This window comes from Parus major, chromosome 4 (genome assembly GCF_001522545.3).
Source record: "Parus major isolate Abel chromosome 4, Parus_major1.1, whole genome shotgun sequence".
NCBI lineage: Eukaryota > Metazoa > Chordata > Aves > Passeriformes > Paridae > Parus > Parus major.
In genome coordinates, this window is record NC_031771.1 from 33,597,674 (window position 1) to 33,612,089 (window position 14,416).

General features: G+C 34.7%; 1 protein-coding gene across 7 annotated transcripts; it reads left to right on the forward strand.

Annotated features, from left to right (window-relative positions):
* Window positions 1-111: 111 nt before the first annotated feature.
* Window positions 112-13,183, forward strand: CEP44 (centrosomal protein 44). 7 transcript variants are annotated; one of them, XM_015625713.2, is made up of 11 exons: window positions 112-217; window positions 1,709-1,851; window positions 2,442-2,589; window positions 3,546-3,692; window positions 4,572-4,679; window positions 6,123-6,266; window positions 6,635-6,844; window positions 9,496-9,565; window positions 11,442-11,569; window positions 11,822-11,859; window positions 12,667-13,183. In XM_015625713.2, exons 2-11 carry the CDS (start codon window positions 1,763-1,765, stop codon window positions 12,773-12,775), a joined length of 1,191 nt encoding a protein of 396 aa, XP_015481199.1. In that variant the 5' UTR covers window positions 112-217; window positions 1,709-1,762; the 3' UTR covers window positions 12,776-13,183. The 7 variants fall into 7 exon arrangements, with proteins under 7 accessions (XP_015481199.1, XP_033369549.1, XP_033369550.1 ...); XM_015625716.3 differs by having other exon boundaries at window positions 128-217; window positions 1,744-1,851; XM_015625715.2 differs by lacking the exon at window positions 112-217 and adding an exon at window positions 271-1,622 and having other exon boundaries at window positions 1,744-1,851.
* Window positions 13,184-14,416: the final 1,233 nt, after the last annotated feature.

Sequence of the window (14,416 nt, forward strand, 5' to 3'; positions counted from 1 at the left end):
GGACAGGCCCAGGGAAGGAGCCTCGGCAGGGAGGCCGAGCCCGCCGCCGCCGCCCCGACTCCTGCCAGGGCAGCTCTGACGTCTGCTGTTGTTGCTGGAAGTGACGTCAGCGGGGCGGGGCGCGCTGGAAGCGGAAGTGCCCGCCGGGCTCGGCGGCGGCAGATTCGGTCTGAGCCCGCCGCGCTCCCGAGGGAACGGCGGCGGTCCCGCCGCGCGGGTGAGCGCCAGCATCGCTCTCGGGGCGGGGGTCTGTCCCCGCCGTGCGGGCCGGCTCCCGGCCCGGGGCTCTCCCTCTCCTGGAGACGGCGAGCCCTGGGGAGGGCCCGGTCTCCGGCTGTTGTAGGGGCGAGGAAAGGCGAGTGGGGAGCCGGGCCCCACCCTTGTGAGTTTGCCGCAGGGCTCTGGTTCCGGGCCCGCAGCCCGCCTTGCTTCTCCTGGTTGGGACACGCTTTTTTCCCGCTGGTGCCCAGGGCAACCAGCCTAGGACGCGCAGTCCCTTGTGCCGCTCGCTGGTGTGCGAGTGGCCTCTGCGGCAAGGGAGTCGCAGCTGGCAGGACGGCGAGGTCTTACTTTGTTGGTGACGTGCGATTTCCCCCGGCTCCCCGCCCTGTGCAACAGGAGACTGTAGATCCAGTAAGAAGAAATAGAAAATCTAGTTGTTGGGCATTTCAAAGACAGTGTTTACAGTGTGAGCATACTTGGTAACTTGCATGGGATAGTTTCTTTAGTTTGTTTTGGTATTTTTGTTTAGTCTTTAACGCTGGTCCTTTGACTGTCATACGCAGTTTTGAGAGCTGTTCTTTGAGCCACTTGCTCAAATTTCTATATTATTGTATCTTGAAACTTTGTCATACTCGATTTTATTCTTGATAGCCAACGCTCCATAACTTCTGTTATGAATTTCTAGAGACAAAACCTGTTTTACTGGGTTAGCCTTCCCAAGATTTGCTTCCAACTTGACTGTTGCTTTTATGATTTCTTAAGCTATTTTGTAGTGACAGTCGTTACCAGTTTTTCCATCCAGAGCTCTGGTGTAAAAAGAAAAGATTGTTGATACTTTTGGGAAAGAGCCTATATGTTTAGACAAAATCCTGTGAGAGTGCCTTCTGTGAGTATTTGCATTGCAGATTAGAGCTTCGGTTTTATGTCAGATTCTTTGAGAATTGTCTTAATAGCTAGTTAAATTTACAAAACCATAGAATGGATCACATTGTAGCATAATGCAGGAAGAATAGCTGCCTCAATTTCCAAATAACTGATTAAATTCTTCCAAGCTTTTAGCAGTAAGTATTTTGTACTTCTGTTTAGTGCAACTAATAACACAGAATCTAATGATTAAATTAAAGGAACCTGATGATTAAGTAGGAAGAAAATTCTCTTAACAAGGGCAGAACACATGGGAAGAGCTTAACCTTGAGGAGTGCTGATTAAACACCATAGAAGCACAAGAAGAAAAACACCCACAGCAAATCCAGCCCACTGCAAATGCAAGCTTTGACTGTCTCTTGAGATCATTGCTTCATTTATAGGCTGTGTGACCATGCTTCTTCACTGCTTGGATTGGTAGGCTTCAAAATACTTGTTTCATAGCAAGAAAAGAAATTTAGTAAAGATAGTGGCAGGTAATTATCTCCCAGCTTCTAGCAGAAAATTGAATTTAAGTGATTATTGCATTTTGTAATTTTTGTGTACATAATTTTTTTAACAGACGTACTTTTTAACTTTTATTTCACAATCTGAAAGAAGAATAACATTTGGAATAATGGCAACAGGAGACCTAAATGGAAGTTTAAGAAAAATAGAACAAGGACTTCGCTTGTTAAATTATCCAAGGGATGTGGATTATACAGTGTAAGTGGCAGCGTGCAAACTTATGCTGATGCATGATGACAGCATGATGTGTAAACAAGATATGTATAAGTAGCATTGCACCCAGTGAGAAGTGAGCAGAACATAGCTATGGGAAGTTGGGGTGTGGTCTATGTGAACTGGAATATTAAAGTATGAAGTTTTGTTCTTCTGAGCAATCCTGAGCTGTATTACTGTCTTGCTCATCTTTTGCTGTTCTTTTCTTTGTTTTGGTTAGTCTCACCTTTCTGATTTCTTCGGAAGTGCTTGCAAAACTTCCTTCAGGAAACTTAATCCTGTAAAGATTAGAAACAAAAAAAAAAGTCTGAATGTTGAGCTGGAAATGCTGGTGGGCTTTAGACTTGACAATATTTAGATTATGTGAAGATCACAAAAACATTTTTTTGAGCATTTTACAGATAGCAGCAAAGATGGCTGAATGAGAGAAGGCTGGACAAAAAAGCCTCAAAATTAAATATATTTGAATATAACATACAGGCTGTATTTATTCCTTTCAAGTTAAATGTTTGCATTCGTGTAATGAAAGGCTTTTGTTGCCTTCTGCTGTATAAAATACTTCTGTTTCTTAATAGGTTAATAAAGGGTGATCCAGCTGCATTTTTACCTATCATCAGCTATTGTTTTACATCTTTTTCAACTTGCATAGCAGAGCTTTTGGTAAAGTGTGATGTGGAACTGACAGCCAAGAGTGACTTGCGTTTTATTGAAGCCGTTTATAAGGTATCTCTTGTTCTTTGCAAAAGACACACGGGTTTGAGTACAATTTCATAAAAATTAAACATTTACTATGAGCTTTACTAGAAAGTGAACAGTTTTGGCAATGAACATGAATTTTAGGATTTAAGATGAGTAGTAAGTCACTGTGTGAAAGTTTTTAGATTTTAATGAAAATAAGGGTGGGTGGTGGTAGCCAAATCTCAATTTTGAGACATTTGCAGGAGCAGTAATATTGTTAGATGTTAATTTTGAAGAACACAGAAATGTCTATTGGGCAATAAGATTTATAGAAGTGACCTTGGCAAAAAAAATCTTAAGCACCAAAAAAATCACAAGAAACTCAAAAAATTAGCATGTAAGCACAGTTAATAAATACAGCTATTTTGAAACACTGTGCCATTTTTAGTACATAAAGTCGAATACTTAACCTTTTATAAATCAGAGTCAAATTCTTAACTGATTGAAAATAACTCTGAACTATCCTTAAAATATACAAAAGCACGTTTTTATGAGAGGTGGATTGATGAATTAAGAAACAGTGGCTTATTCAGACTAGTTTTCCATCTGAGAGACTGCTTTATAGGGTTCTGTGGGAGTCTTATGTAGCCCTCTGATCTATTTGGTGAGATTAATAGAACTTTTTATTGTACATTCACTTTAAAAACTCTTAGTTTAAGTTTTTTAGTATTAATTTCTATAGTAGTTTATTTCTTGAATCTTAAGACTGAGTTGAAGTTTACAAGAGTGATGTGAATGAAGGAGGAGGTATGTTTAAAATTTAGTTAAAAGAAATAGTTGTATATATATTTTTATATATAAAAAATAATCAAATGAGAAAAGGCTTGCTGAAGTACAGAATGAAAGAAAAGTTTGTAGTAAAATAAGTATATGGGCATGCTATTTCTACAGCAAATTGTGAGATGATTTTGAAAGTGAAGTAAACTCTTGTTTTGTTGCAGTTCCTTCGTGATCAGTTTCAGTATAAACCAATTTTAACAAAAGAGCAGTTTCTTCAGTTTGGCTTTGCGGAAAGAAAAATGCAAATCGTTTGTGACATTATCAATTGTGTGGTGAAGAAACATAAGGAGTTGAGTAACTCTAGTAAGGTACTGATCAAATGGTTACCTTTATTTTAAGTTTCTTTTGACATGTTTGATGCTGCAGATAAGCTGGTCTTCAGCTTCTATTTGAAGATGCAGCACTGCTAATGGACCAAATAATGGAAAGTTAGTATGAAGTTCCATTGTAAGATGCTTGACTGCTTTCATTCAAGACATGAAGCTGCCAATATTTTGTAGCATAAAAAAATTAGAATGAAGATAAATCTAATTGATGTCTTTACAGTTAGTGATGTATTTTCTTTTACAGTTCTTGATACAGTGAACATGTGAATCAATAAACATTTCAGATAACTTTAAAGGCAAAGCAAAATCATCTCATATGTTGAATTTCTGTAACAATTTAAACATGACACTTGTATTGCTTCAAAAATCTGATTGTTTTCAGTAACAATATTTGTAATGGCATTTCTTATTTTTTCAGTGTGTGTTGTGTATCAATCTGCGTTAATGAAAGGAATTTCCAGTCTTTATATTTTATAGGATTTTGTTTCCTTTGAGTTTTTAGCAAGTCTTCAGGACTTCTGTATATTTAATTTGTTGGTTTTGAAGACATGACTGTATTTTTTGTACTTATTTTAATTTCAACTCTGGTGCAAGTTGTATTTTCTATTTATAAACAGTTTTGATGCAGCCTAGCATAGGCATTAATGAGTGTAAAAGTATGGCATTCACTTCTGGATCTGTGTTATCTATAAATTCTGGTCATATTTAATTTTTTTTAGACACTATTGTACTACAGAGGTTTAAATGTGTTCGTGTTTGTGTGCACCGTGAAATATTCCTGACTGTCAGTGAGGGTGTTAGAAAGTGGGGTGTGGAATCCTAAAAATTTGCCTGTGTTATTTTCTTCTGTTCACTTTGGAGGTTAAATCCCAAACGAGGAAAAAAATCAGACCTTTTAAATTTGAAGTATGGTCAAATTGTGATAAAGGTCTTGCTGATCCTAGTGGCAGTGCTCTGAATTCCAAACAGGTATGAAAGTAATTTTTATGTTTTATATCTAAAGGTTAATCTCATTTGTAGCAAGTCAGGCTCTTGCTGAAATTTTTGCTTTCATTTAGATTTTAATACTTAATCAAATCAGTTTTGAGGTGGGCTGGTGTTTGTTTGTTTGTTTTTCCCCAAAGTGTGGTTGTTTGAATTAATAGCTGAAATACGGTGGATGTTGCCTCTCTGTTTACTGAGTACTTTTTTAGATCTCAAAGCCTGGGTGGTAATGACCTAGTGCTGTTATTTGTGCTATATTTGAATTATATAGAGTGTTAGGGAGACCAATGGAAAAAGATAGAATGGGACAAGGTAGCTGTATCATGCTTGAAGAGTGAAGTGTGCTTAGCCCAACACATGTTTTCAGCTCAGCGCTCAAAACACTGTTTGGTCTTCTGTCTGAGTCTGTTCAGCAAATTTCCGTATTGGAGCATTCCTCTGGGCTTTGGTTTTACAAAAGTAAAATGATTATGCGTTGAGTAAAAATGATTATACACTTTGCCACTCTTGACATGTGAAGGAGGCAGCTTTCCTAATATTTTCTGCCAAAAGGGTGCAAAAAAAAATTGTAGAAAACTTTTAGGACTATGACTGCTTGTAAATAGTTGGTGATTTCTACTTATAAAAAAAATATTGCTTTTATCAAGGCAAGCTTCCCAAAGAAAGTATTTGGAATGGTTTCTCTGTCTCTTCTAGTTGTTGATAGTATCACTGGATGGGGATAGATACATGTGTTTTAAGAATTCCCTAGCAAAGGAGAGTTTCAGCTTAACTAAAACATTGAGGAATCTGTACGTGTAAAGATGCTGTACAGAACTAGTAATTGTGCATTGTTAATTATGAAGTATTTTATTTTGTTTTGTGCTAGTGTCATAGATTCAATTCACCTAGAAAGAATTGAAAAATTTCTCTGTTTTCTCTAAAAGAGTCTTTAAAAGAAATTGATATGTAGCTCCTGAGGCTATTTTGCTGACAGTTGTCAAGAAAAAGGAAGAATTCTAATCTTCCTAGTTAAACCTTTTTTGTTCTTAATGTTTTAGTCATGGTTTTGATGTTGGAACTGTCTATACACAGGAATTTCACTGTACGTAATAACGTATTTTCCAGTCCACACTTAGAAATCTAACAACCTTTACATTAAGGGAAGACATTCAAGTCTTCCTTACTGTTTGTGGAAAGGAAACAAGGTACCACAGTATATATGGTAAAGTGTGGGCATATTTGTTTTACAGTTCCTTCAAGACTGTATGATTTTCTAAAATTTAAGCTGCCTGCTATTGCTTTCTGTAAATTATGTAAGACAGTTAGATTTAAATAAATATTGAAATAATAGGTCTTACATGTTATTACTTGGCTAATGAATTGAAATATTTTTGTAACAAATAACACCAGTTTGTTTGTTTGTTTGTTTGTTTTTTAACAAAAAAGAAGCCTCAAAAGAAGCCTCTGGTTGAACGGCACTCAGGAAATGAAGTTAGTGGTGACCTTCGTCCACTACCCCTTCCAGCACAGGGAGGGAATGAGGAAGAATTGTGCCTAGATAATGATATTGTGGAAGTTAAATGTGAACAAGTAAGAACTTCTATTTTAAGATGTTGTCTTTTTTTTTTTACAGGATTTTTCTAAGGGGATAAAAATTTTTACATTATAGTTATACCTCAGGAGCATGCAGCTGTTATTTAATAAATGTATTAAAAAATTTGAAAAAGGAAAAGTCAGTTAAATTGTACTATCTCTTTCAACACACAGTTCTATAAGCAGCTTCTTTTAAAAGCTGAGTTCCCTGAGTAGGCATATTTTGGTAAGTCTGAGTGAAAAATAATTTTCTAATAGAGCAGGATGTGGTTACTGAACTTGAAGATTGCACTTAATTTGTTTGATCAAATGATGAATTGTTTCTGTTTTGAAGTCAGAGGACATGTTCTTATCAATATTTTCAGGTCATAGAAGAAAATTCACAAATTGAATTTTTAAAGAATCAGCTTGCAGATTTCCAGGAAAAGCTTCATAAGCTAGATTGGATGGAAGATAAGCTACAAGTTTTAGAAGAGAAACTGCAAGGAAAGGTGATCATAGATGAGAAGGACTGGAATAACTTACTGAATCGAGTTTTGCTTCTTGAAACAGGACTGTTGTTACAATCCAAAAAGGTGTGTTAACTTCTCTTTTAATTCTATGACAAAAATTGCTCAAACACAATCTTATTGGTCTGTTTATGTGCTTCTTGCCTCCTGATGTTTTTTTTTCACTGGCTTTAAAGTCATGATCTGAATGCAAGTGCTGTTTATGAAGTTGATGGTATTTTTTTTCTTAACTGTTAAATTCTATTCTCTCATACTCTGAACCAAAGCTCTCCATCTGTTCTCATTAATAATGATTCAGTGTAATTTTATTTACTATTGAAGTTATAGAAGGAAATTTTTGAACATGGAGTTTACATTCTCTACAACTGATAGTGACAAAAATGCACAGTGGAATGTACAGGGTTAATAAAAAAGTTTTCTTATTTTAGTCCTATGTTTAATTTATGCTTGCTTGAAATTTCTAGCCTAATCAATGGGGTTTTTCTCCTATTCCCACTCCCTTCCTTCACTTCCTATTTCTTGTCAGTGATGTTCATTGCATTTTAGGATGTGTAAAAGCACTACAGTTGTGATGAAGCTACATTTGGCATAGCAAATAAAGCCTCTTGTTGCATTAAGACTCCGGGTTATTTTTTGTGGTGAAAGGTCCTTGTGTGCACATTATGTAATTTGATATATGTACACATGTAAATATTTTGCAGTGAACCATAGCATCACTTTGAAATTAATCATGTAATCCAAAAACTTAATTCTCTCATGAATTACATGTATCCTTCAGATACTGTCAGATGCTTTCTGGAAGAGAGTTGATCTCTGTTGCATTTTACTTTGCAGTTGTAAAACTATTGAATTTATTCATAACCAGTAGCTCTGTGCCTGTTGCTGACCCCACAAATTTGAAAATGTTGCTAATACTTGTTTACAAGACATGATTTACTGTGTGCCTTGGAAATGTGGTGGTTATGCAAAGTCTTGAAATGGACAGGTGTTCAGACTGATCACCAGGTTATTTCTAATGGCTGTAGCTCAATAAGTAAGGATGGATATTCTCAATTACTTAAAAAAAAATTCAAGTGATTTACCATCTGAAATCAGATTCTTATGGTTCAGTTGACATATGTCCAAATAATATCACCAATTATTTTTTTTTTGGCAGCAGTCTCAAGAGGCCTTCAGGTGAACAGTCATAGACAGCTTTTTCTCTTGTTTCAAATATATTCTTTTCAAGAAATTACTGTAGCACATGGGAATGCTCCTGTTTCAGACTAGACTTGTTCTTTGGTTTATGTAAATTTATTTTATTACTGCTTCAGTAACGTGTTTATTGCAGTTGTTCATATGGTTGGAATAGTGTTTGGAAAATACTCTGAAAAATATCACTCAGAAATTTCCAGTGAGCTAATTATATTTCTGTACTGCATGTTACTGAAAGAATGCACCTACAGAAACAAGTTCAGCTATAGTTTGTGTGGCATTGTATATACAAATATATAAGGCTATATCTGTATATGTATACATAGTCTTCAAAACTAACTGTTTTGCAACTGACATTTGAAAACTGCTAAGAAAAAATCCTTTGGGACACAGAATTGCTGCTTTTTTTGTTTAATGAAATCGCATTCAATTCGTGCTTCACACGTACAGAAACAATTCAGAATTACTCCTTCCTTATTCTTGCACTTTTCAGGGACTTTTTGGCATCTAGCCAACATAGCAGGAACACTCTAAGATCTGTCTTCTGCTGTTGCCAAAGTAGCAGCAGCTGTGCAGTTAACTCTGGGAAAGTCTGAAAGCTTCCAAATCCATTTCAATGAAAGGAATTGACCAGACATAGTCTGTGCAAATTTGATTTTTGTATTTTTTTTAAGAGATAGTCATTATTATGTTTTTTTCCAGTTCTTTTCCATACAATGCATACTATTTCTCCTTCATTTGTTTATTTGGGTGCAGTATTCCCCTGTTAGCTGATGTAGTTAGTTACTCCAGTATATAAAGTGACATTTTAAAGGCTGAGATGTCAAATCATAACAACTCATTATGTAAAAAAAGTTTAAATATTTGAGTGTTGCATTTTTTTGTTTTGAAATTAGGAAACTGTATTAAAAAAAGTTATTGTTTGCTTGCTTATGAACAACCGTTTTCAAGTTAGATTAAGCTAAACTGACAATGCTTCTTAAGAGAGCCCTCTCTCATTTAGTAGCCTGGAAAACCAGCTTAAAATAGACTTCTGAGTTCTAAGCATTTAGGTGGAATGAATTTAAATTAGTCTCTAGGTTATTTTTTTAGAACTAAGGACTGTATTTTTGAATATCAACCAGTGGTAGGAGAAGGCACACTTACTTTAAGCTAATGGAAACCAATGTTGAGATGAAATGATTAGTACAGGCTAAGACCATTCTGCTTGTCCATTCTACTCATCACTAAGTTATATATAACTAAGTTATATGCACTGTATTTTGGTCTGGTTTTGACCTCTTTATGAACAGCAATATCGATATGAAAAAAAAGACCTATTAAATAGACTAGTTTTTTAATAAAGTGCATTTATGGAAATGTTGAATTTTTTTAGTCCTGTGAAGATATTTGTGCAGTGCCAACATATCTGCCTGGTGTAGCAAGCGAATACATACATACCTAGTACTCAAATAAACTTTTGTTCCCTCAGAAGATGATTTAAACAGGGTATATGGCTAAAATGTAGTAAACTTGTATTTCAGAGAGACTTATCTAAAGAGTTCAGCAGTATAAATCAAGAAAGTGCTTCTAGTAGCATTCCAGTTTCTCTTGGTGAGTATTAATAATTTTCCTCTTAATTAACATAAATATGCTAAATACTTCTTGCTGACCTTGACTAATAATAGTTTAAGTAGGTAACTGAAATTTAGTGATTTCTGAATTTAAAACCATACTGCAGGTTAGAAGTTAACTTCATAATTTCATGTTTCTAACTTATTCTTTAGATGATTTAGTTGCTATAACATAGTAATACTAGTTTCAAATAGCTACTAAAAACATCAAAGATGGAAATTTAATCAACTTTCTGTTGCTAAAGCTTTGAAAAATAATACTGTCATCTGGACTTTAAGCAGTTATCATCATGTTTTAAAAGTGCACTGTTCTTAAGCACAAATGGAGTCATTTTTGCTGCCACTAATATCTTTTAGGTTGCTGTTTACTTCTTTTTAATGGGGCTCAGACAAATCATGATTCATAATCTTTGTTGGTTTTCAACTCACTACTGAATGTTTTCTATATTTCATCTCTGAAGCGGTTAGCAGCTCTCCAGCTGGCATTTTTGATAAACTTTCTTGTTTTGAAGAGAAAGACAAAATCTTTTTCTTCCATTTCCAACTTCGTTTAATTTTGATAACATACAAGAAGTAAACGAAGCAGACTTGAGTGGGAAAGAAGTTAAAAGCAGTGCCCAGGCCATGAGTAATTCTCCTGTTTTCCTCAATGGCAGCTCTCTAGCCCTTAGCTCCCTCTGTTCCCTTACTTGATTTGGCCTGTTTCCCTTGTGGCAGCTGTTATTCCTACCACCAGTGGTAAGGAGGATATTCTGTTTTCCGTTCTCACATATTAGGCTTTTTTGTCCAGTGTTGGGCTCTTGAATTGTAATTAAAAGGGAGTCTCAGTGATCCAGTTTCCATGCAAATTAGGGAGGCAGTTTTTGATTATGTCAAAGCTTGTTTTTATCTTGGAGTCTCAGAAATGGGTCCTCCATTTTATAGGACATAGAAAGCTTGTAATATGTTCAGTTCCTTTGATAAGTTTAGTGGTATGTTACTGACACTTGAGGACTTTGTAGTAAGTAAACAGGCAGATGGTTTTTGAAAGAGAATTTTTATATTTTCACACTCCCCAGATTCTTTTGAATGTGTTATTCCTACTTTTCTAAAATTCAGGAAATTTTAGGTGTAAAAGTAACGGGGACAGGATTAATTATTTTATCTGGGAGTTTAATACTTTGAATACTTTCAGGCTCTTTTTGGTTGTAGCACTCTTCAGCAAGTACAGCTCTACCAAATAAACAATTTTTAATTTTAGGTATTTAAAAGCAGTTTAATATGAAATTTAGATACAAAATAGTGTAGGTAAGTATGTTCTAAAGGTATGATGTATAGATGGTGACATTACTAAGAAATGGGTATGGGAACATGTCTTTTTCAAGATACTAAGTTCTTTTCCCTGACAATAATAATCTAAAATTGCAAAGAATATCACAGCCTTCTAAACTGAAACAATAAAGAAAACAATTCTGCTACTTATAAGGCAGGTTACTTAGCACAAATTAAAGACATGTTTGAACATGCAGTTTACAATAAAAATAATATAAACTATATGAAATTACTATTAAATATTTGGCACTGTATTCAGATGTTCATAAGCTTTGATTTTACTCTAATCAGGAGAAAATAATCTTCTTAGTAATCTTTGGAATTTGCTTTTTTTATATTATATATTATACATAGTATAATATTGCACTTGTTTTTAAAAAAATGAGAAACCTGTTTTGGACTCTCATAGTAGCTTTTTCTTTTCCCTCTCTAAACAATGCATTGTCTTCTGTTATTACCTACTGTAAATCAACTTATTTGATAGCTGACCTTGCAAAAGAGAGCAAAAAGGCAAAGGTGACATAAAACTGAGCATTTCTCTATAGATACAGAGAGGAATGAAGAGATGCCAGAGAGTCATCTTCAGTCGTCTGGATGCAGTTCTCTGTTATCCACAGACCAATCTCCCAAAGACATGACCATTAATTCTCATGATCTGACAGACATTTCAAAGGTAAGTAAAACTGGTGAATGCTCAGTTGATTTCCTTTGAGGTCAAGAGAACAAGTAAGCATTGGTTTCAGTTGTATATACTGATAGAAAAACAAGGAAACTATGCTAAACTACATCTTGGTCTGTCTCTTAAAAATACTTTTCATATGTAAACAGTGCTTAAAGTCACATTTTCTCTGAATTTAAGTTGAAAGTCCATCTGAAGAATGTCAGCTTTGAAGAGTTCACTAACTTTGTTGTTTTTAAATTGTAGGAGACAATAAGACAAAGAATGGAAAAGATAAGTAAAATGTAAGTAATAGGAAAGGGCAGCAGGAATTTATTTCCCAGGGGGGAGTTGTACTGACTAAGGCACACAGAGAATGTACATGTACATATGTGTTCCAAACCTCAAAGGTCTCTACATCAGGTGTGGCATTTCCTTATGGCTCTACTGGATAGTAAATCTACTTACAGTTTTGTATTTGTGGGATATGTCACTCTTTTGATTTCTAAAAAGCAATAGAAAGCACTCTTAATAGTGTTAACTAAAGATTAAAGAGTGTTTAGAATTTGGTTGATAAGAAATACGAATATTATTTGTTTCCTGGTTGAAATTCCCTGGTACTTGTAAGTTTTCTTCCTGAAAAATACCTGTTATTTTAACTGTGTTTTATTATTTAAGGAAAAGTAAAACCAATTTCAGCCTTAGCATTATAACGGCTGTATTGAGATGTATTTGATATTAATTCTGTGATCTATAATAAATTTTTTTGTTATATTTTTATTATACTTGAAGAGAAATGTGCTGTTCTACAATGTTTCTCTAGCAAGAGATTTTTATTCTCTAAGTGCTTGACCTATAAAAAGCTCTAGCCTTTTCTGTGATTTTAATTTTATTGTTTGGGTAACTTCTTTTTTTGTGTACTTAAGGTTTATTGATATATGGTAGGCATTTAAAATAGAAACCAATTGCAGAGGAAAAGGACAGGATGAGAGAAAACTTAATGGGGTCATGCTGCTTGTTAGCATTTTGGATAATTAGGACATTAAAAGCAAGTCAGTCAGTTATTTTGTACCTTATTTTATTAAGTGTATGTAAACAAAATTTATTTTCAGAATTGAAGAAACCTTCAACTTGTTCAAAACACCAAGCCCACCTCTGGGAGTACCTGAAAGCAAAAGTCTTCAGACCTGGTCTCTGCAGACTTATGGATATCAGAAATAATATGTATGTTTGTACAGCATTAAATTTTTAATATATCAAATTTGTAGTGATCACCAGTGCTTTTATTGCTTTGAATAAATACTTTACTCATATATCTGTGTATTGATTTCCCTCCTCACGACCACAATTTTTGGTTTTAAAGACTGTTCAAATAGCTTCTTCCCCCCTTGTTGCACTTTTGTAAATTGAAGCCATTACAGCAGTGTATTCTTGTGTTGACATTTGTTAGCAGTGTGCTAAGTAATATGTTTTTTAAAGTGTGGGCTTGAGGACCGTGGTTTACATCCTGTTGGAAACATTCCAGCTGGAACTTGAGTATTACACCCAAGAGGCATTCTTACATACCATCTTACCATCTGTACTGTTGAATAAGTCTTAATAAAAAACTTACATACACAGTTTCAAATACGTACCTTTTTTGCTGTTGTTTTATTTTGAAATATAAGTTTTCTCGCTGAGCTGGAGAGTACCAACACTTTATGGCTTCCATTAACACTGACAAAGTGAGGTTCAGTTTGATCCTAAGCATTAAAATGTGCAAGTAAGTCCACAGACTTTGACTGCAAGAGATGTGTTGAGTGTTTTAGTGCTCTTACCCAACACATTTTAAGACCAGCAGCACAGATGGAGACCAGTCAGTATACAAAGAAACAACATTTTCATTACTCGAAGCCATATTAAGATTTCTGTTGAGAGACATAAGTAGATGTAAGACTTCCATAAACATGATCAAACCAAAGATGTGTGAGGCTTGATTAGATTTGTTTGTTACTCTTTGTAAACTGGTAGCCTATCATATCAAGGTTCCTTTGTGTTTTAATACTTCACTTTAAAAAATATTTGGAGTTTAGTATTACAAACAAGTTGGAATTTTTTTGGAGGCAGAGTTTTCAGATGAAGGCAAAAGCAGCTGTTTGACATGCTGTAAAAAGTGATTTCCATTTTAAAAGTAATTATGATTTTTTTCTATAACCATATGGAATATAAATCGATTTTATTTTACACAGAAACAGAAGATCTTATGGCTATCTGTTATTTTATATAAACTAGTTCTGGGTTTTTTTGACTTCTGTGATTTGACTTAATTTTTCAGTTGTTCAAAAATAAAAGAACCCAAAAAGATTGGAAAATTACATAGTAGGCATGTGTTATGCCCCTTAATTGAAAATAGGCCTTGCAAATTACTGTTCATTATTCTAACAGTGAAATGAAATGAGATTTTCTTCTAAATGTTAGAGCAAGTCATGTCTTAAAATAGGACTACAGCACCATCTTGTGGAAATCTTTATAAAGTCATCCAAGAAGTAAAAATTATTTCTGTCTGCTTTAAGTCGCTATGGTAAAATATTTTGGTAAAATATTTTCCTCTTCGACTTGGAGTCCAAGAAGATTTTATGCTCAGTAAGATATTTATTCTCTGTGATATTTGAAAATGCTTGTGGCAGAATGAAAGGAATGATTGTTGTTTGTTGATGTCATGGCAAAAATGAGCAGTGTTAGTATACTTTATTCAAGTTACAGAGACGACTTATCATCGAATGCAGTGAGTGTTAGAAAAAGCTCTTTCTCTGTGTGTGCAATTCAGTATCATCTCTAATGCTATTTAATGCTATATATAGTGAAAATCCCAAGTTGTTTAAC

Excerpts from the sequence above, each read along its gene's own strand:
- CEP44 (XM_015625713.2), top strand. The coding sequence starts at position 1,763 with ATGGCAACAGGAGACCTAAATGGAAGTTTAAGAAAAATAGAACAAGGA. Across the intron at positions 3,693-4,571 it reads AGTTGAGTAACTCTAGTAAG|GTTAAATCCCAAACGAGGAA; the intron begins GTACTGATCAAA and ends TTCACTTTGGAG. Across the intron at positions 4,680-6,122 it reads GTGCTCTGAATTCCAAACAG|AAGCCTCAAAAGAAGCCTCT; the intron begins GTATGAAAGTAA and ends TTAACAAAAAAG.